Source organism: Labeo rohita, chromosome 5, assembly GCF_022985175.1.
Source record: "Labeo rohita strain BAU-BD-2019 chromosome 5, IGBB_LRoh.1.0, whole genome shotgun sequence".
NCBI classification, from domain to species: Eukaryota; Metazoa; Chordata; class Actinopteri; order Cypriniformes; family Cyprinidae; genus Labeo; species Labeo rohita.
This window is the reverse complement of record NC_066873.1, coordinates 13160508-13184134: the sequence shown is the minus strand read 5'-3', so window position 1 is coordinate 13184134 and position 23627 is coordinate 13160508. Positions and strand designations below refer to the sequence as shown.

At 35.4% G+C, this 23627-nt stretch overlaps 2 protein-coding genes across 8 annotated transcripts in view; both read right to left on the bottom strand.

Moving 5' to 3' along the window:
- LOC127165650 (regulator of G-protein signaling 3) overlaps positions 1-16831 on the bottom strand; it is a 51765-nt gene extending 34934 nt beyond the window's left edge. Inside the window, exons 1-10 of one of the 3 annotated variants that reach the window (XM_051110473.1) lie at positions 16695-16831; positions 14291-14470; positions 12318-12484; positions 6247-6297; positions 5994-6052; positions 5499-5593; positions 5102-5170; positions 4740-4800; positions 1439-1529; positions 287-354 (exon numbers count right to left, since the gene is read on the bottom strand). In XM_051110473.1, coding sequence (XP_050966430.1) covers positions 287-354; positions 1439-1529; positions 4740-4800; positions 5102-5170; positions 5499-5593; positions 5994-6052; positions 6247-6297; positions 12318-12484; positions 14291-14470; positions 16695-16741 — 888 coding nt within the window. In that variant the 5' untranslated portion in view covers positions 16742-16831. Of the gene's footprint in view, positions 1-286; positions 355-1438; positions 1530-4739; positions 4801-5101; positions 5171-5498; positions 5594-5993; positions 6053-6246; positions 6298-9445; positions 9624-12317; positions 12485-14290; positions 14471-16694 lie in introns of those variants that run through there. The other 2 variants (XM_051110475.1, XM_051110476.1) reach the window with 2 other exon arrangements.
- A 4073-nt stretch (positions 16832-20904) lies between these two features.
- The window catches only part of dnm1b (dynamin 1b), a 49529-nt gene continuing 46806 nt past the window's right edge, over positions 20905-23627 (bottom strand). For all 5 annotated transcript variants that reach the window (XR_007827759.1, XM_051109712.1, XM_051109709.1 and 2 more), the window contains one exon: positions 20905-22141. Coding sequence is in view for 2 of the 5 variants with exons in the window: in XM_051109707.1 (XP_050965664.1) it covers positions 22081-22141 (61 nt within the window). In the remaining 3 variants the exon portion in view is untranslated. The remainder of the gene's footprint in view (positions 22142-23627) is intronic.

Sequence of the window (23627 nt, the reverse complement as noted above, 5' to 3'; positions counted from 1 at the left end):
ATCAGAATATTTTCAAATATTCTAAAATCATTTTTTCATAGAAGCTACACATTCAAAATTCTGACAAACTATAAAATCACCCAAAATGTTAAATGTAGGTAAAAAGTCAAATGTGTTATTTCTATCTGATCTAAGCTCTAAAATAGCTTAAAAATATATTAATTAAGATGTTAACATCCCTTCAAGCATGTCCAAGCGCATTTTGGGTTAAAAAAAACGCAAATCTAAAAAACGTACATTTCAAATAAATAAAAAATTCAAATGCAATGCTATAAATGACACTTACTGTAAATGACTGCATGTTCTCTGGACTTGCGGTCTCGGGTCCAGCTTCATAGTTGGTCGCAGCAGCTTCTGAAAGATACACAAGAGAGTCCCACGAGTCCCAGGCCGAGAGATTGCTCTTTGAGTACATCTTAGCCCTAGGTAGAAATCTCTCTACTCCAGCACTCTTGCAGAGAGAGGACAGCAGAATCCGGTCAACGCTGTCTGCAGGCTTGAGCTGAAAGTGCGTGTGTCTGCACCATGAGAGATGAACTCAACCTGAATCCCTGTGACACAGAGCTGACTGCCCCACAACAGAGAGAGAAAGAAACCTACTCCCCTAAAAGCGGCACCCCCACCCCGACAACCCGCGACAGGCTCCCCCACTTTGTAACCATAGAGATTACGCTCCCAAGAAGCAATGCCTTTTTAAACATTCTTCATGGAAACAGCATTCAAGAGGGATACAATACAGCTGGCTCTCTCTATTAAAGTCAGCCCAGTGCCTTGACTCAAGCCCCCTCTCTTTCTCTCTCTCTCTCTCTTTTGTCCTACACCCCTCTCTCTCTCTCTCTAATCAAACTTAATCTCGGCTGAATTTCTCTGACGGGACACGTGTCATTTCGTACACACCCCAGGAGCAAAATCGTTCATTTCGTGAGCAATAACTAAGATGATCTCTTACACCAGATGAACCATGATTTTTTCATTTTCATTGCGAAGGTCATTACGAAATGGCAGAGGGAGGTAGACAAGATCTCTAAAGTGGATTTAATCTGACTTAGACACATCATGACGCTTCAGCCTTTTAATTCTCAACTTATTCCCGTGGCGCACACTGTGCCGGCCCCCCCGGCCCCCGGCTCTTTGTTACGCCTCTCCACAGGGATGCTGTACGTTTCAACACCGAGCCCTCTATATCCCTCTAAAAAGTACAAGGCATTGCTTGTTAATTCACCACAGCATTTGGCGAGAAGTAAAACATTCAAAAGTAACTTCAAGCTTGTTTGGTTTCAGCAATGTCAAGTATATCTGCTGTCATCTGCTTTACTGTTGCTGAGGAAAAACTGTCATGTGCAATTTGTCCATCTTTACAGCAAAAGGCTATCAGAGAGTGGCTACGATCCAACAGCGAAAGACAGAAAAAAAAGAGAGAAGCTGTATTTAATCTCACCGGCGGTCTGTCTGATGTGACGTGAGGCCACTTTGAGATGTTTGCTCCTGCCCAGCTCTTCTCCCAGGAGATAATACCAACCTCTGATCTCCTGTCAGCAGAAAATGTGAAAAACACAATCAGACATAGAGAGCCATGAGAAGAAGATGCTCTTTCCTTCGCGAGGTTTTGCAATCCCAATATCTGTTGATGTGTTACTGCGTCCCTCATAGGGACAGTGTTAAAATCAGGCCCTGTGGTTGTCCTCAGCTCCGTGTGTGTGTTTTTGAGACTTTTGCAGCTGTAAACAGCTGATGCCCATTTTACTCTCCCGCTCAGCCAGATGGCAAAGTGTTATATAAAACATCCATTGGGCTTGATCTAATTTTTCTGAAAAAAATCAGCCTCTGAGAATGGATTTACTGTCTTAACACATGAGTATAACACTCCTGAATCTGACAACGGGACGTAATGTAAAGGAACAGTTTTTCTGTGCAGGCGGACATGCAGAATAAGCCACTATGCTGGCGTGTTTGCGGTGTGCTGCTTTTGGTAATTGTAGGTCATTTTTCAAGCCTCAATGAGCAGTCCCGTCGCCACTTCCCCCACTCTGTAATTAGACGATGGTGTGGAGGAAATGCTTTGACAAGAGGAGAATGAAATTAAGAAGAACATTTAATAAATATAAAATGCCAGCTTTCTTAAAGCAAGTCAGAATTGAGTTGTGAACCAATGAAAGTAGTTTTTAGGTTAAATAATAGATGTTCTGTCATGGCAATACATCTACGCAAGTAGACGTACAAAGAAAAATCTGTTTATTAATATATCACTATTGGCTTTCCATTTCAGTCACATTTTACAATAGTGTACATGTTATATAAATAATTGCTGAACTGCACTAATTCAGAACATGTACATGCAGTGTGTGTCGTTTTTGTGTCACCAGCAGGCTCTCCCTCAAGATAATTCCCAAACCCAAGCCTAAACTCACACCATTACTGTTCGGTATACAATCCGTGATCACAAATATCTATGTCCAAGGGTGCACTTTTTTTTTCTTGCTTAATTGTTATCCTCACCTGGAAGTGATTATCTGCTCTACTTATATTGTTCTCCATTTTGTAACAATTCTCACTATTAACTAGTTACTTATTAGCATGCCTATTATTAAAATATTAGCTGTTTATTAGTACTTACAATGCACCTATTCTGCATGACAATATTCTACATCATTATTCCTACCCAATACATGAACTTAAAACTACCTTACTAACTAATAATAAGCAGCAAATTAGTTTATTGAGGCAAAAGTTATAGTTAATAGTTTGAACTGGACCTTAAAATAAAGCATGACAAAGCAAAGTTTTATCCTCATGAAGGCTTTCACTCCGAAATGTTGATAATAAAAGAAAAGTACACACTTAAGTGAGTGTACAGTTATAATTTTTCTTCAGGGGTGCACATAAGTCACATACGTGACCACAACCAAAAAAAAATTCGTTGGGTCATTTGGGTACCAACATGGCTGACAGCTGTTAACCGTTTCAGATCGACAGTTACACAGTATTAGATTTTCAGTCGAAGTGAAAGCATAAAACTAGGCTATGCGCTTCCAGTTTGAGAGCAAAACACAAAATTTTGACATTTCATTCATGCACTGACGCGTTTCACACGGGAGCGTTAAAACAGGCGTACTTACTTGCCGGCAACCCACCAAAATACAAGTTTGGTTTGACAATAATTAAAATCCATATGAAAATAAACAAGTAAAAAATGTAAATATTAGCATTGTATTTTAAATGTTTTTATGTATTATTTAATGCTCACTTGTTATTTTAAAATATAATAGTATTATTTTTACTGTTATTTATTATTTTATTCTTAGAGTTACATTAAATGAGTCACATTCTGTACACATGCTATCTCTATACAGCTGAAGTCAAAAGTTTACATACATGTTACTTAAATGTTAATTATTTTACCAAAATAAGAGGGATTGTACAAAATGCATGTTATTTTTTATTTAGTACTGACCTGAATAAGATATTTCACATTAAAGACATTTACATGTCAAAAGTTTACACACACTTGATTCTTAATACTGTGTTGCTTCCTGAATTATCCACAGATGTTTTTTTTTTTTATTTGTTTGTTTGTTTAGTGATAGTTGTTCATGAGTCCCTTGTTCATCCTGAACAGTTAAACTACCTGCTGTTCTTCAGAAAAATCCTTCAGGTCCCACAAATTCTTTGGTTTTTGAGCATTTTTGTGTATTTGAACCCTTTCCAACAATGACTGTATGATTTTGAGATCCATCTTTTCACACTGAGGACAACTGAGGGACTCATACACAATTGTTACAGAAGGTTCAAATGCTCACTGATGTTCCAGAAGGAAACACGATGCATTAAGAGCCAGGGGTGTAAACTTTTGAGCAAAATGAAGATGTGTATATTTTCCTTATTTTGCCTAAATATCATATTTTTTTTCATTTAGTACTGCCCTTCAGAAGCTTCAGAAGATACTTACATGTTTCTCAGAAGACCAAATAAGTTACATTTAGCCTAATCTTTAAATTAAAAAAGTTTTCACCCCTCAGCTCTTAATGCATCGTTTTTCCTTCTGAAGCATCAGTAAGTGTTTGAACCTTCTGTAATAGTTGCATATGAGTCCCTCAGTTGTTCTCAGTGTGAAAACATGGATCTCAAAATCATACAGTCATTGTTGGAAAGGGTTCAAATACACAAAAATGCTGAAAAACCAAAGAGTTTGTGGGACCTAAAGAATTTTTCTGAAGTACAGCAGGCAGTTTAACTGTTCAGGACAAACAGGGGACTCATGAACAACCATCACTAAACAAAAAAACACAGCTGTGGATCATTCAGGTAACAACACAGTATTAAGACTCAAGTGTATGTAAACTTTTGAACAGGGTCATTTTTATAAATTCAACTATTATTTTCTCTTGAGGACTATATGTAAATATCCTTTATGTAAAATATCTTATTCAGGTCAGTACTAAATAAAAAATAACATGCATTTTGTTTGATCCCTCTTATTTTTTTAAAATAATTAACTTCAACTGTACATAAAATACCATACCATAATATAAAATACGCTTACTCATATATGCTTATTTGTTTTTTTTAGTTTAGTCTTTTTAAAATGAATGTATGGGTGTTGGAAGGAAAAAAGCAATAGCCACTGTACTACAACTACCGTACATCCTTCTGTCATACTGATAAAAACACAAATTCAAATGACTTTCAAAACACAGCAGGGTAAAAACGCTATGGGCAAATGTTAACAACAGGATATTTACCTTAGATGAGGTGATGAGGGAGTGGACACCAAAACTCATACAACCCAGGAAGTCACTGCGCCTGTGGGCAAAATCAAACACTCTAAAACACAACAACAGGCAGGAATTTTTGAACTCCTGATAAAGTCTTGTCACATTTATATCAGTTAACCCCATTTAGATTATGCTCGCCGTCCAACGACGCTGCTGGTATAAATAAAAACAGCCAATAACGTATTGATTTTGTACTGAGTGATTGTGGCACTGCTGAGAGTCTTTTGCAGCATGAAGATTAAATGCATACATGTACAATTAGCCTTTACATACAGCTGTATTTATATAGAAAATCAACACGTGAGTGAAAAAGGATGATAAAGTCCTACCTGGATGTCCGATTGCGATTCCACACTGTTAACAGCAGCCTCTTCTTCTGATCGTCTTCATCCACATCTCTGCAACACAAATGCAACACTTCAAAAGCTCATTCATCAATGTCCAGCTTCATCCAAAATCACAATGGCCTTCTCCTCCAAAGACTTCAAAAAGACAGCCTCTTTTTCAGCTAACAAAAGAGAGACAGCAGACTCAGCCCTAAGGTCTCTTTCGGAAAGACTGAATAAGATACAGAGGCTGTCAGACAGGAGGTTAAAGAGCACATGATGTTTAACATAAATTATTCAACCATAAGATAACACGACACTTCTCACTTCCTCTTTTTAAACACCATAATACAAGTGCTCCGTCTGTAGCGAGCAATAAAGCTTTAAAAGAATCACTTACATCATAAACGTCTCGTTAAAAACAGGACTCTTGCAGTCTAGAACGGTCCTGGTCTTCCATCGCTTGCTGTGGTCAACATCTGGAGCAATGCTTATCTGGAATAAATAAACACGTGTTGGTGGTTGCTATTAAGTCCACTAGTTTAACATTGCTAGAGGATATATTCATCATATTCTGAGAGAAAATCAATCAACACTTGAATCTGGAATTGAGCGGACAGCTGCCAACACAACTGATGCTTTCTCATGCCTGAAACCTGCTCAGGCTGACATGAAAACGGGTTCATTTCAAGGGCAGACGTCCACAGAGGATTAAGCGTTAAATAATGACAAAAATAATAGCACATCATCACCAACAGCGACTGGGAAAGTTACTGCTGTCCCTCTGAGAAAAATTGGGTTTGAGTTCTTTTATGAGGCTTGCAGTCACATGACCTCATATGTCATCTAAATACCGTCTGCTCCAGACCTTATCTGCATATGCCAAAATGCCCACCTTTACATATGAGTCACATGGTTTGTACTCTCTTCCCATGAGTCCCCTGGCCTCCAAAACTGTGAAAAAAACATGAGATCATGAGTAGAATATGCTGTCTGAGTAATTCAATTCTCATTTAATGAATGTAAGATTTCCTGTATGAATTAAGCACAAGTACAACCGGTTTATTAAAATTTGATATAATATATGTGAAGCAGTCTCATTTGAAAAACAAATTCTTAAACTCTAAAATGTTCAGAGAAATGCTTACTTTGAACATAGAGCCACCCGCTGCCCGGAGTAACTGTCAGCTTGAGTTGACCTGTGGTCAGTGGGGGAAAAAAAAATGATGCATACAGCAATAACCCAAAAACAAATGATGATCACAGATACAGGGTTCCCACATGCCACATGAATTTCCATGACTTGACTTTTCCGGTCAATAATAAATAACTGATTAAAAGTTTGGGGTCAGTATAATATTTTAATGTTAGTATCTTAAATGTCACATGATCCTTCAGAAGCCATTTAGATATGATGATTTTGTGTATTTATTTTATGTGTAATGGTGTAATTAAGAGTCCAAATTATTAGAGCATAACAAATGAGTCTAAAAAGCTGACTCAGCAGCTGGTGTTTCACTAATATGCGCACTGACACACATATTTCCTCCGGAGCTGCAGCAAAGACTGGTCATCAGATCATTTTCAGCCACAATGCTGTGAACATGTGCAGTCAAACAAATGACATCTAAAGTCTTTTTATTGATCTCAAACTGTTATCCGTGGACTACTGGGCCAGTAAAACAACATAAAGCGGTCCACAAACTGACTGAATGATTAAAAACAGAAAAAGTAACCTAAATAAATAAAGTATCATATACTAAAATCAGCAACATAGAATTAAATGGTTGATTAAGTAACTTATAACAATGAATGATTGTATGAACACTAATTTGAGTGCTTATATTGTTATAGCAGTTATACAGTGCCTTGCGAAAGTATTCATACCCTTCATCGTGTTGTTGTTTCAGCCTTATTTTAAACTCCTTTAAATGACTTTTTCCCCATATCAACTTACACTCCATACACTATAATGACAAAGCAAAAAACAGATTTGTGACAACTTTGCAAATTTATAAAAAATAAAATACTGAAATAAGTACATTGCATAAATATTCATACCCTTAACTCAGTACTTAGTTGAAGCACCTTTACAGCCTCAAGTGTTTTTGAGTATGATGCGACAAGTTTTGCACATCTGCATTTGGCAATTATCTGCCATTCTTCATCTCTCAAGCTCTGTCAGCTTGGATGGGGGCTCGCAGACATTTTCAGGTTACTCCAGAAATATTTTAAGCGTTCAAGCCAAGGCTCCGGCTTGGCCTCTCAAGGACATTCACTCACTCTATAAGACACTCTTGCTGTGTGCTTAGGGTCATTGTCCTGTTGGAAGGTGAATCTTCAGCCCAGTTTGAGGTTCTGTATGCTCTGGACTGGGTTTTCATTAAGGCTATCTCTATATTCCGGTGCACTGAGCTTTCCTTCTACTCTGACGAGTCCTTCAGTCCCCGCCACTGAAAAACAGCCCCACAGCATGAGGCTGCTACCAGCACACTTCACTTTGGGATAGTACTCTGCAGGTGATTAGCAGTGCCTACTTTCCTTCAAACAAGATGCTTGGAAGTGAGGTTCATCAGACCAGAGAATGTTGTTTCTCAGTCTGAGGGTCCTTTAGGTGCTTTTTTGCAAATTCCAAGTGAGTTTTCATGTGTCTTCACTGAGGAGAGGATTGAGTTTGGCTGCACTGCCATAAAGACCAGATTGGTGGAGTGTTGTAGTAATGTTTGTCCTTCTGTAGGTCACTTCTATCTGCATACAGTATATGATCATGGAGCTCAACTAGAGTGACCACCAGCATCTTGGTCACCAGTATAACCAAGCCCCTTCTCCATCAATTGCTCAGTTTGGCCAGGAGGCCAGCTCTAGGAAGAGTCCTGGTTGTTCTAAGCTTCTTACATTATGGATGATGGAGGCTACATGCTTCTATGAACCTTCAATGCAGCAGAATTTTTTTCTGAACTCTTCCCCAGATCTGTGCCTTGATGCAATCCCGTCTCTGAGCTCTACAGGCAGTTATTTTGATCTCAGGGCTTGGTATTTGCTCTGATATGCATTTTCAGCTGTTAGACCTTTTCTGAAAGGTATGTGCCTTTCCAAATCATACTCATTCAAATGAATTTGCCACAGTTTAACTACACTCAAAGTGTAGTAACATCTACAAGAGATGTAATTACTCCTGAGCTAAATTTCAAGTATGGGTACGTATGCAATGGAATCATTTCAGTTTTTTATTTCTAATAAATGTGCAAAGTTGTTACAAACCTGTTTTGTGCTTTGTCATTATGGTGTATGGAATGCAGATTGATGTGGGGAAAAAGTAGTTTAAAGCAGTTTAACATAAAGCTGCAACATAACAAAATGTGAAAACATGAAGGTATGAATACTTTTGCAAGACACTGTACAAAACCATTAAAAAGATGAAGCAAAACAACTGTTTTCAACATTGATAATAACAAATGATTCTTTTTTTTAAGTTATATTAAAGGGCTTTTTACACCTTTATTTTGAGAGGACAGTGGAGAGCTGACAGGAAAGTACTGGGATGAGAGAGGGAAGCGCAGTGAGCGCAGTTGCGCAGTATGTCGATGCACTAACCACAAGCCTGTGGGCGCCGACATAACAATAACAAATGATTCTTGAACAGCAAATCAGCATATTACAAAGATTTCTGAAGGATCATGTGACACTGAAGACTGAAGTAATGGCTGCTGAAAATTCAGATCTGCATCACAGAACTAAATTACACTTTAAAATATATTAAAGCTGAAAAGAGCTAAACTGTAATCATATTTCTTAAAAACGTTATTCTTACTGGTCCAAAACATTTGAATGGTTGCGTATCATTCTAGGTACATGTTTGGTCCCAATATATTAGCTAACTAACATTTTGCTGATTTCATTAGCTAAAACTAACGGTCACAGGTTAGTTTGGGGACCAATTTGTACTATTATCTAACTATTAACTATGACATTTTTTTCCCTTAGTAAACTCTTAATTTGAGGTTTAAGTGACCTAAAATACAGAATAAGGCATTAATATGTGCTTTATACATACTTATAAACAGTCAATATGCTATTAAAAGGCATGCTGGGAAGCAACTAGCTAATAGTGAGAATTGTTCCCTAAACTACATTGTTACAACTGTTACCAAACTAACATGTAGCTAATGTCAATAAAATAAGAATCAGCCTGGAAACATTAAGAATTGTAAAAGCGAGGTTATTTCAGATGGGTATAAACTTAAAATACAATATTTAAAACTGTAGGTAATTGTTGAAATTTTTTTGATGCTAAATGCTATAGAAGCACCACTTGTCAACACATACAGTAGCTCAATAAAGACTCACCATGAGTTTGTAAAAGAAAAGATGATCTCTGCCATTGCCTGAAACAGCTCAGTGTCACTTTCTGTGTCTTCAGAAAGTCCATGCTATAGACTGATTTTAAAAATGTCCCAAATCGCACACATCACACATGAATTCTCAGAAATAGAGTAAGTGAATTCAGACGTGATGCCTCACAGCTATTCAAGAGCTTAACTGCCACTATGCATATGTTGCCACTGGAGGATAAAGGACAGCAGGAGAAAACAAGCATAAATTTCAACCGCCTTTCATTTTGAATAACTGATAAGGCAGGGTGAGCTGCGATTGGTCAGGGAGCAGCATTGAACGAGTGAAAGGGGGTGTGTGGAGGGAGGGAGAGAGGGAGGGAGGAAGGGAAAGTCCACCTGCTGTACTCATAATAAACAAAACCTTTGACTGAGGCTGCCCTTTGTGTTGATCTGAGATCAGTTACATTATTTATCTTAATATATATGACACATAATGTAAAAGCAGCTTACAAACATTTCTGATTTCTTTACGGCAAAGAATTTGTCACGGACTTTGACTTGAACAACTTAGACACAACATTAAATGATCCAATGCAAAAATCACATTTACAGTAAATTAATATTTGAAATGTGCAGAAATCCTCAAAAGTCCTAAAGGTCTTTTTATAACTGTTTTTTTGTGTGTTTGTTTTTGTTTTCGATGACAGAAAGCCACTTTCTAAGAATACATTCTGAAAATACATATGATTGTTCTTGGAAAAAAGATATTTAAAGCAGCCTTAAGGGCAATCCTTTGTTCTTGTCCGTTAAAGGACTTTAATCTGTGTGAGTCATTCATTGACACAACAGGAAATCAAACAGGCACTGCCTCGTTAATTCCAGGATAAAGCTACCCGTCTCCAGAGGTTACATCTTTACTTCACAGGTTTCACTGACTTGGCACTGCTCTATAATCATGCTAATTAACTCCATGATGAATCTATCATATGGCAATACATCCCTCTCTGCAAGAGCGAAACCATGTTGAATGCATAAAGCATTGTGTTAAGCTCTGTTTCCTGGCATCCTTTGGGACAGCCATGGAAAATGCATGCAAGTCAAGTTCAAAATAACAAGAAATAGCTGGTGCAGAGCATGCAGGATTTCAGTCGAATTAATTCAGCTATTGTATCCGCTGTCTCCCCGAAAGACAGTAAAAAATACATTTTCTTTTGATTTGTGAGATGGGATACTTGAATTCCAGATCTTTGTTTTCCTGTATATGATATATAACTGTATCATTTTAAAAGGGAGTATCTTGATGTACAGTACAACCTGCACCAACAAATACTGGAGAAATGACCGATAGTCCTTTTAATCAAAACAGTGTGAATCGAATGTTTACAAATGTAAGGAATACAAACAGTTATGCAGTACTTACACTACCAGTCAAAAGTTTTTTTTTTTAAAGTCTCTTCTGCTCACCAAGCCTGCATTTATTTGGTCCAAAGTACAGCAAAAACAGTAACATTTTGAAATATTTTTACTATGTTTTCTATATGAATATATTTTAAATGTAATTTATTACTGTGATTTCAAAGCTGAATTTTTAGCGTTTTTACTCCAGTCACATGATCCTTCAGAAATCATTGTAATATTCTGATTTGCTGTTTAAAAACATTGATTATTATTGTTGTTGCAAAACAACTTATCTTGTTATAGAGTGTTATATAATGTTTCTTTGATGAATAGAAAGTTCAGAAGAACAGCATTTATCTCAAATACAAATCTTTTGTAACATTATAAATCTTTAAAATCACTGTAAGTCTTTATCATCACTTTTGAGTGGCATTCTTGCAAAATAAAAGTATTTATTGCTATAAAAAATTTATACTGACTCCAAGCTTTTGAATTGTAGTGTATTATGTTACAGCTTTTTATTTCAGATAAATGCTGATCTTTGGATCTTTCTATTCATCAAAGAATCTTGAGAAAAAAGGACTCAACTGTTTTAAATATTGATGATAATAATGATAATAATAATAAATGTTTCTTGAACAGCAAATCAGCATATTAGAATGATTTCTGAGGGATCATGTGGCACTGAAGACTGAAGTAATGATGCTGAAAATTTAGTTTTGATCACAGGAATAAATTACATTTTAAAATATATTTAAATAGAAAGCAATTATTTTAAATAATAAAAATATTTTACAATGTTACTGCTTTTGCTGTATTTTGGATTAAAAAAATGTAGGCTTGGTGAGACTTCTTTAAAAAACATTAAAAATCTTACTGTTCAAAAACCTTTGACTGGTAGTGTATGAATTCAAAATGTAAAAAAAAATACAATTTTTGTATTGACTTTGGGATCCAAAAGCTCCCAACCTTGGCTGTTTCTATTTATTTATTTTTAATAATAATAACTTTTAATAATTGTAAAGCACCCTTGGTGAATAAACCTCAAATATTTAAATGGTATTGTACATTTATTTATTTATTTCATAGCAATAATAATTTTAACCAATTTAATGCATCCTTCATACATATAAAAGCAAAGAATATGCTTCAAAACAGGAAAAGATTTTATTATGTGAGCTGATTGTAAATTAAAATGTCATCATAAAAGCTAATAATGTTTTTTAGAACCATTAATTAAAGTTGTACAATTTTACAGTCTGGATGGGAGTCCCTGGGTATGTTAAAAGGTTAAAAAAACCCATGAATTGTTTCCTTGTGCAGGAGGAAACAAGTACTCCACAGAGAGATTAGATTGGTCTGAGTAGTTCAACACTGCCATCTAGTGGCAAACTGTGCACAATGTCAATGTATGTTTAAAATCTCTTTGCATCTCTTATCAGAATGGAGCTAAATACTAATGAGTAATCAGATGAACAATCACTAACCTTTTCCTCTGAAACCAGATGGGTGAATTTTCCTCCTTTTTTTGGGTGCAGGCTCTGTATTGTTCTTTACAGTAGTTTTGACTACAGAAGCCACTTTAACTTGAGCAGATGAACTTTGGCTGACAGCTTTTCCCCAGTTCCTCTCAGCAGGTCTACCAGCATTGAGACTGGAGGAATGAAACAGCAAAATAAAGAAATTGAGAAAAATGCATGTTTACATTAGCAGTTCTAAACTGCTTTTACTTCAGCACTCTTATTTTTTCACATCAGAACAGATCTGCAACCAATTTTTGGGTCGTGAATCGCAAGATAGTTTAGTTTACATGATATAAATATATTATTTAATGTACTGAAAATAGAAAGAATAACATTTGAATAATACATAAGTAACTGCAGCTTTTCATATATTGAAAAATTTAAATATTTGATTGAAGTAAACGCTTTTTCTCTTATATAGCATCACACAATATTTTCATGTATGCAATGTGTAACTATGCAAACAATGATGATTTTATGTTTAGCTTTATGTAAACCCAGGTGTTAATTCATGAAAGAGAAGTTCACTGAGTGTTTCAACAGTATATGAAAAAATGTAGTGCAGTTTTTGTCTTCATTGCTATATATTTTTACATGTATTAATATATAGCCATACATGGCCCATGCACATATTGCAATATACTGAAAGATATGTATGTATATTAAATACACTACCAACCAGATTTTTTTCTCTTCTGCTCACCAAGCCTGCATTTATTTGATCCAAAGTAATTTTTACAATTTTTAAATATTTTTACTATTTAAAATAACTACTTTCTATTTGAATATATTTTAAAATGCAATTTATTCCTATGATCAAAGCTAAATTTTCAGCAGGAAATTAAAAAAAAAAAAATTGGGGAGGGGGAAGGAGAAATTATAGGAATTAATACTTTTATTTAGCGAGGATGATTTAAATTGATCAAAAGTGATGATAAAGACATTTATAATGTCATAAAAGATTTCTATTTCAGATAAATGCTGTTCTTCTGAACTTTCTATTCATCAAACAAACCAGAAAAAAATAATACTCTAAGCAGTTTTCAATATAACAATAATAATAAATGTTTTTAGAGCAGCAAATCAGAATATTAGAATGATTTCTGAAGCACATGTGAATTGAGTAATGATGCTAAAATGCAGCTTTGAAATCACAGGAATAAATTACATTTTAAAATATATTAAATAGAAAACAGTTACTTTAAAGGGTAAAAGTGAAAGATTTTCCATAGTGCTTTTTTCAAGCTTGTGACATCCATAACAGTACATATTACTCATAAATAGACACATCAAAATTAAAATAATTAGCAATTATATGTTCTGTGAAGAGCCATCACTTCTCTATTTGTTGGGTATTATTGTGTCTGGTTTGTGCTGTTTAATTCGCAGAAATCCTACAAAGTATGTAGTCTCTCAAAAACTGTCCTTTATTTTGTCACATCCATAATGCATGATTATTTCCCTTTTTTAACATAAAAAAACTTGTGCATAGACTGATTTTTTTTCTGATGTTTAGACTCGGTATATTGTTAACACACACATTCTCTAAGCATTTAAATGTCACATCCACACCGCAAAATGTCACATCCATAACGATGGATTTGCCCTTAACAGTAAAAATGTTTCAAAATTTGACTGTTTTTGCTGTACTTTGGATCAAATAAATGCAGGCTTGGTGAGCAGAAGAAACTTCTTTAAAAACATTAAAACACATTGTTTCGTAAGGGATTCTATTTTTATTTGTTCAAAATTCTATTCTACTACTATATTACAAATGCATCATGCATTTTTCCTCTGCTCTAGTGTAACAGAGCTAATCAGTAGACAGTGGGTAAAGTTGTGAGGTTTGTTTTGACACAGTCATGCAGCATTAAACAAAAGCTTTCCATTCATGTGCATTTTATGTGTTTATGTCACAAGACACAGAGGTTCTTTACTTTGCCTGCTGGCTTGCAGCCAATGGCCTTTTGTCCCTGACAGATCTGATGTGTGCCACTAAAGATCTCCTCTCTCTGCCGTCTGTAAGCCTGGTTCCTTCTCTACACGGCTTCTTTGTTGACGGCCCCTTGGGGAGGAATGGATCCTGTAGCCAAAGAGATTCCCTGTGAAGTCTCTTCCTATGGGCACAGCCAGAGGTGTTACATGGTTAGTGCACTCGATTCTGACATGATTTCTGATGACAGAGTGATAGACAAGCGAGCCCGGCAGGAGGCTCTCCAATGATCTTAATCTACTCAAAAAACCTGATTAACTCCAACAAATGAAGAAGTCATGGGCAGCCAGAGCTAAACTGACATAAACGACACACTGTTTTAACATGAATTTGATGTATGAAGCTGGTGTTCTTCTTTGAGTTCCTGTTAATTTGTTAATGATTTAATAACATTTCAGAAATGTAAAGAAAGCGTGTCAATGATTAAGTTTAATTAAGGTTTTCTGAACAGGCTGAAGGGAATCACTTCTGACAGCCCAGCAGGACATCAGGTGTTTGCAGCAGTGGGAGGTCAGAGATCACAGTTCACTGCACAAAACTGCATCTTACTAAGTTGAAATTAATTCAGAAGTTAAGTTTTATCACTTCCACAAATTTGAATTCTAATACATTTATACATCCCCTAGTAAAAAAAGTGATATATTTAAAATACATTCATTTCATACGAAGTAGTTCAAGTCTATTAACATGTTTACTGACATATTGCTCAAAACTTACGGATATAAAAATTGTAATTAAACTTTATTTAGAGTACTACTTGTGCACAATGCACATTTCTTAATATTAAGCCTTAAATGTGTTTTAATGCAGCTATTGATGAGGATTGTATGATCGTTGAATAATATTGATCTTTACATGCAAGATGAAGTATACTTGCAATTGTTCCACTTTTTAACAAATGTGTGTATATCTTTAATTGGACTTCAGCACTACTTCTGCACAATTAAAGTGAATTAAGAACAAAATTAGTTGTTCCAATTTAGCAGACTTTAAATATACCAGTTTAGTATACCAAAAGTACAATTGCAGGCTATTTTTATTAAGCACATATTATGTAAATGTATTTATACTTAGCATGAAATAAATGTATTTTAAATACATTTTTGTATATTTATGCTTCTAATAATTGCCATTTCAACCTGATTAAGATATATATCATAATTAGTCATCCAATAAATAAAGCCTATAGACATTTAGGCCACACCAACAAATGTATGGATGCTATTGCACTAGATAAAAAAATTAATAAATAAAGCAACCAGTATATTTTAAACAAAGACTGCACATGCTCCCTTTTCATGCAAAACGTTTCTAAAAAAGAAGTTTGTTAGATAATATTAAAATATTGTGATAAGGACAAACATTGGATACTATACTAGGACGCCTCTGAACTTTATACAACCACTAAAAATCACTGCATATCAGTTGATGATGTAAGGTATTATTTAATATTACTGCAAAATTGTTCATTACAGCATCCTTACAGATTTCTCTTCAAGATTTTGATAGTTTGATATCTTGACTAGAATAGACTACAATAGAATAGGACAAACACTTAAAAGACTGTGAATATGCAAGTATGCATTACTGCATGCAATGTACAAAACACTGTATGATGGATAGACAGATAGATAGATAGATAGATAGATAGATAGATAGATAGATAGATAGATAGATAGATAGATAGATAGATAGATAGAGTGCAATAGGTAACCTATTCCTATGCTATGAATTATGTTATTGTTGTACATGTAAACATAGACCATGCCTTGCTTTGTTACCTAAACTAAAGCAGTGACATTCATACAATCACTGTATATCGTTTTGTTGATAAATAGCATCTGGCTTTCCAAATAATGTGGAATTGATTGTTTTGCTGTCGAATGGTTGTTTCTGCCAGTAAAAGCTTCACAGCTTTATCGTGTAATCATGAACTTGCAGCTTGAGCGCTTCAGTGATCACAGACGAGCGGTTGAACCTCCAACTTACACCCCTTCGGTTCCTCACAATGGGCTGTGTAAAACACTGTTAAGATTACAAAACATCTGTTTTAATCAGCCCGAAGAAACTGGCAGTATTTCAAGCAGTACTGCAGTATTAAGAAATAAAAGTACAGTTACGAATTACGATTAACTGTTACTTCCATGTACGGTCATTGTTTAGAGATAAATCTTAAACCTGCACAATTTACACCTTTTCCCAATCTTAATGCTAGATTAAACCAAATAAGATTACACTGCTTATTTAATTTATAGGAATTTTGTAAACTCAGTTAACTGTGCGTATTTTAGTAGGCGTTTCCAAACGGACCCGAACATATTCAGCAGCCGAATGCCGTTTACACTTACCTTTCTCTGACGTCCATATTTTGAGAGTGTTGCCTGCTATAATCCATCTTCTTTACAAACACGAATTCCCAGCTATTATGTTTATTTTTTCCAGCTCTGAGTGGGACATTCAAACTGCAGAAACTCCCCCATCCCGCTCTGGAGAGGAAGTGTGTGTGGTGCGCCGCAGACGCGCTGTGTGCGTCTCTCCACCAATCCGAGAGCTGCATTTGAAACGCACGGCGTTTGTCTGCATTTTCAGAAATGTCTAAACTCATGGAGACTGCAAAAGTATTTGCCCCAAGGGAGTAACTGTTCACTTTACAGTAGTTATATTCACTCATTTACATTATTTCTGCTGAGTTCCAGTCATCCGAGATACTTTTGCGTACTTCTTCATTTAAACCTCTACTTAGTGTATGCCATTTTTGTTTTAGCTCCATATTTTTACAGTATTACATCAGTTAAGTGTTAAACTGTGGTTCTTATTTTCCTTCACTAACAGACTAGGTTATGTTTTTCAAGTGAGGCACGGTAGTGTCTTTAAATGCTACTGAAGACGTTATTGTTGCCAGGTGTCCAGAAAGAATTTAACTTTTTTTCATCCTCCCTCTGGACTGTTAGCCAAGTACACTGTAGTGTATATCTATGGAAAACACAGTACACAGAACACAGTTTTTTTTTCTATCGGAAAAAACTGTTTGCCTGGTACATTTTGTGGCTCTTTTTGTTTCGTTTCTAACTTTTAATGTTTATCTTCTTTATCTTTTAATCTGTTTATATGTCACAATTTGACTTTTTTTACTCTGAGGTGGAACTGGCTTCTGTAGTAAAGAGACAATTAAACAGTAAAATGTTTTAAGTTACCTAAAAGTGGGCTTAACTTAACTATATAGGTTACACTGGTGAAAATGGTTACACCAATAAGTCATAATCTCGCCACGTTTTGTAGCAATAGTTATTCAGCTATTAACAGTCCTACACAATTAGGTGACAACTCAAAAAAGGCTGAACAAAAGAAGGGCTTGTCGTTGAACAAGGATGTAACGACACATGGGATGTGCCCCATTATAAAGTGAAAGCACTCATTTGTGTTAAACAGTTTGAAAACCTTCGACCATCAGCACATCTGTAACTAGTCAGAAAGATCTTTACTTGGGAATGATTTCTTTAAAAGAATAAAAACCTCTTAAAATGTTTTTGTGAATAAAATCATCTACTTTGATCTGGAATTTTATAGTGAAATGACATTGCAATGCAAAACAAAGTGAGGTTTTCCATTGATAATCCAAATTAAAGAGGCATAATTCAAGAACAAGTTATTATAAGTACAAATATATTGTTCAGTACATGCTGTCAAAAGAGCTCACTTTAGTGTTATGTCTGGAGAACCTGACGCAACTGTTAAAAACTAAACAAAAAGAACAACAAAAATGTGCTGCTGGCAAATAAAATTTCTCTTCGGTTATTTTCATTGACATATAGTGTGCTTGACTAACAGTATTATATATAATTACAGGAAAGATCAAGTTTTTATTGTCATGTTGTGCACACCTCCTCTCTCCAAAACTCTCTTGCTGTATGTCTATTGATGAAACAACTTCATTGTGTAGTGTTGATCTACTTAACATAAACAAAGCCACACACTGTGAGTCAAGCACAACACCACATACAGCTCTATACACTCGTCTGACTCCAGCGGAGACTGGAGTTGAATGAAAACTACTTTACATAGATGTCCAGTGTTGCTCCAGTTTCTGCTCTTTGAATTTCAGCGCTGCTAAATTCAGATCAAAATTGAGTACTGCAACGAATAATGTAAAACACCAAAAAGCGGAAGAAAATAACTTAATAACTTAAAACTTAAGATGTGTTCGTATACACATTTTCTCTCCCTATTATGCAAGACATTTTTCAAAAACCTTCTGGCTTTTAAAAGGCAGGAAATCTGTGGTTTACAAGGATATCTGTAGTCTACATCAACTGCACAGAGTATTTATTAGTAATTAGGGAATTCCCATCAACATCTAATTTCCCTAACATGCCGAATGAACTGGTCTTGACCTTCAGTTGTGTTCAGCAGAGATTCATTTATACTGTATTTGCAATGTTTCACAAAGAATAAAAGTTTAGGGTTAGTATGATTACATTTTTTTATTTTTTTAAGAAATCAGTACTTTTATTGCATTAAATTGATCAAAAGTGACAAGAATGTATGTTTTCAACACTGACATTTTTCTTGAGCACCAAATTAGCATATTAAAATTATTTCTAAAATGATTAAAAGTTATTAAATTGTCGTTTTTTCATAACATTACTTTTTACTGTACTTTTGTTCAAAAACAAAAATCTAACACGTAACTTTTGAATCCTATGTTTTATTCATATTTGAGAATTTAATAACTGTTTAGCTGAAGCGCTTTCATCAATATTTAATTTCAAATATTTACATTTTTGGTGAGACGTAACAAATGTTATTCTTTGAAACATCTGGGGTTTACAAGAATATCTGTCATTTTAATTGTACTTATATGCTGCCCTCCAAAAGTTTGGAAACGCCCTAGAAAAGTGGGGTTTTGGACAATACTGGCATGAGTCCTTTTTAATTTGTGACAGTTTTGCACTGATAATATTTTGTTATATAAACAGTTTATACATAGAAAAAACTTACATTTTCGATTCATCAAAATATCCACCATTAGCAGCTATTACAGCTCTGTATAATCTAAATTCATTGTATTCTAAACTTAGTTGGCAATCGTTGAAGCTATTAAGGTGTGCTGACCCAAAAATCTTTTAAAAACCTGGGCCAAGTTTAAACCAGTAACCAGGCATCACAGCTGGCAAAGGGGCATGTCTGACTTTGACATGTATATATTGCCATTATTATGTAATCAAAATGAAAATTATTATTGCTGGTCTTCAATGATAATGTCAAGTTACTTTAATGTATTTGCACCAAAAACTGACTGAAAGGATTTATGCTGATATCGTCCAAAACCACACTTTGCCAGGGGTGTTTCCAAACTTTTCCATACTTTTATGAAGTAGGGTTAGCAGTTACACTGTGAGTGATTATTTCTCAGACTAGGTTTATTTTTCAAAAGTAAGTTTTAGTATAGACACAAACCTAAAAGTCTTGACTGTAAAGTACATTGAAGGAGACCTATTATGCCCCTTTTTGCAATAAGTCTCAGGTGTCTCCAGAATGTATCTGTAAAAAAAAAAGTTGTTTCAATTTAAAAAAGTAAGTGTTCGTGCTGCCTTAAAATTTTATGTTTACTCAACTCAAATATCCACGTTTTCATGTAGTACAACTTAACATTTCATGTGGACTAAACTTAAAATTTTAAAGCAGCACAAACACTTTCTTTTTTAAATTGAAACTTTTTTTTTTTTTACAGTGTTTAAGCTCAAAATACCCCAAAGATCATTTTGAAAATGCCTATTTTGAGTAGAAGCAGAATCACGCTATTTTTGTGCATGTCCCTTTAAATGCATATAAGCTGCAGCTCCCCGCCCCCTTTTCCAGAACAGGGCTGTGCCTTTACAGTTCGTACCTCAGATACTCTGCCAAAAAACATTTATTTGTTTTTGATTATCATGTCTAATGAGTTTAAACTTCTGGGGTTTTCTGAGCGCACACATCCGTGGCACGCACACCAAAAGCGGCTGTCATACAAATACTAAACTAAGTTCTCTTTCATGTCTTATTGCACTTAAACTGTCAAATACACACAAATTTATGTTAAAAACACACTAGATACAAAAACAGTCGGTTATGTCTGTGAAGGCAAACAGCTGGGAAAGAAATGGCATGTTTATATTATATTTGTGTGGCAGCAGTGTAATATAAAGTAAATAAATCAATAAATCCAGTGCTTTCTTGTCTCCTCTGAGGCTGGGACTGGGAAATAGTGTTCTGTGCTCATCTGTGCAGCCAACGACAGAACAGTTAGCATGCTTTGCTTGAAATTTTGCCATGGCATTAGAACTGGTACACGGTTGTTGCTTGCGAAAACAGAATAGCGGCACCGTGGGTGGAAACGTGCAAATTAATGGGTGATAATATTATAATAAGATCCCCTTTCTACGTCACAGGGGGAGCAAAATCTAAGCAGCTTGTTTTTTCCAGTGCTACTGGGTTGGCAGATGGACCGAGGACCCGTTTATAGCACTTAAACACAGAAAAAGTCAGATTTTAATGAAGTCACGAGAACAAAACTCACTATTGTCTTTCACACAAAGACACTTTAATTTCATCACAAAGCAATGGCCAGTTTATGACACCAGACCACAATAAGATACACATGGCAGCAGTAAGATTCACACACCCGTTCCATTATAGAGTGGAGATTTTGGTGTTGTCCACAGACCCCTCCAGTATGCAGTACGCATATCCACACACATACTAACCATAAACTTATATTTTACAATCAGTTCGTTTTCAATACAATGATTTCATTATCGATACTTAGTAAATGTGGACACAAGGCAACAGAAGCACAATTCCCAGAGATGCACAACAAATAAACATCAACACAGTAACAGATTCTGTTCACCATATAATCAGTCAGTACAGATGCTATATTATTCATTTAAACTCATGTCAGGGTATTCTTGGGTATTTATTCATCAACAACATTTCAATCGCAGACAGATTGATTCACCAACCATTCTCTTTGGTCGGACATTTTCCACTGCCGCATCAACAAATAAATGAATTGCACCAGTATCACATAAACATAATTTTGAGACTTTTTGCATACCAGACACTTCATAATATATATATATATTTTATTCTAATGTATGTACATTTCAATCAGACATGACTTATTAGTTTGCTAGGGAAATTACGAGACATTGTGGCTGAAAAACAAACACTGTGGGATCAAATAACGTTCAAACTTTCAGGAAGAAGAATACATTCACACACAGTACCACATAACAAGTGCAAAAATCGTTAAGTTTACTTCGTGTATCCGCTATCCTGTATACTCTGTGAGCTTATGTGCGGCAGATACACCTTTAGCTCGTGAGACACCTCTATATATAGATTGAGTCGACATTGTCTAGTGTGTAAACACAAACACCACACAGCATCTGCAGTATAATAAACATTGCAGTGACTTCGAATGTTGACACAAGTCCACACTGGGCGTATTATTCAGATGCCCGTTACAATGTGATTAGTGTATATAGTACAGACGGAGGGAGTGAGCTCTCCCGTGTTCTTCATTTATCTTTCGGCCTTTTCTTTCATCCGCTTCATCCGTACTTGCTGCTGCAGTAACGCTAGGCATTCAGCAATCCCAGGATGCACTTGGTCAGAGGAAAAGCACAGAGAAAGAGAGGCGGTGGAGAGACAGAGAGAGAGGAGGAGGAGGGGGAGGAAGGCCGATTGGCTCTAAGAGTCAAATGAAGGATGTGGATTCTCACTGTGAGAAGGGCTTCCTTTGCTTGGACGGCTATAAGACAAAAAAGAACAGCAAATAAAACAGAAAACAAATAAAAAGCTTGGGAATTGACAGAATGAGAATGGGTTTGTTAATGTTAAGTGTGGTATGATGGATTAAGTTAATGCGGTGGCTAGGACAAATGTAAAAAAAAAATGTTTTTCTCTTTTTAGATCTATGCTGTGATTCCTCGAAATGATTCTGATTCCATAACAATTCCATAAGCAATTCATTTAGTTTTTTGGGGGGAAAGAAAGAGACGCAATTCCATTGCCAAATTATAATTTTGACGAAAAAAAAAGTTGGTGTATAAAAAAGTTTAAAACATTTCATTCATTTTTCATAGAAAATATTACTACAAATTTTATAAAACTATTGACTATTGATTTATCTCTCGCAAGCACACAGTATGCTGCGTGTGTCTGATTCACTAAAATTAATTTGTTTAGACTACACTCTTAAAAATAAAGGTTCTTTAAAAGTGAGGTTCTTCACAGCGATGCCATAGAAGAACCATTTTTGGTTCCACAAAGAACCATTCAGTCAAAAGTTCTTTAAAGAACCATCTCTTTCTTTCCTTTTATAATCTAAAAAAACCTTCTTTTGCCATAATAAACCTTTTGTGGAACAGAAAGGTTCTTCAGATGTTAAAGGTTCTTCATAGAACCATTTAAGCAAAAAAGGTTCTTCTATGGCATCGTGAAGCACCAATTATTTTTAAGAGTGTACACTTTATGGTTTAATGGGCTTTATGATTTCGAATAAAGAACTGGCTTGTAACACTCATTTCTTAAGAATATTAGTCTATATTTAGACATACCTTCCATCTGCAGAATAATGCATGTGTGAGAATCATTAGAGAGAAGCACAATTGTGTTCCAGCTTTTAAAAGAAAAAATTAAATCTGTTCTAAATATGAACTGATTCTTGCTTACATTTATTTTTTTAACTTAGTTTTTGCACATAAATCAGTCTCAGAAAGGTGCAATGTAACATTCAGACATTAATAGGGACTGTGTTAAAGGGATAGTTCACCCAAAACTGAAAATTTGATGTTTATCTGCTTACCCTCAGGGCATCCAAGATGTAGGTGACTTTGTTTCTTCAGTAGAACACAAACGAAGATTTTTAACTCAAACCGTTGCAGTCTGTCAGTCATATAATGGCAGTCAATGGCTACCAAATCTTTGAGAGTAAAAAAACATACACAAACAAAACCAAATTAAACCATGCGACTCGTGACAGAAACACTAATGTCCTAAGACACAAAACGATCAGACTGTGTGAGAAACTAAACAGTATTTGTATCATTTTTTACCTCTGATTCACCGCTATGTCCTACTGTCCTGAGCGCTTGCACAGTATCTGGCACGTGACGTGTATGTGCTCTGGCGTAGTATACACAAGCGCCGGATGCGATCTCTGTGCAAAGTGTAAACAATGAGTGACGTATAAGCACAGATCGCTTCTGGCAAGCGCTCAGGACAGTAGGACATAG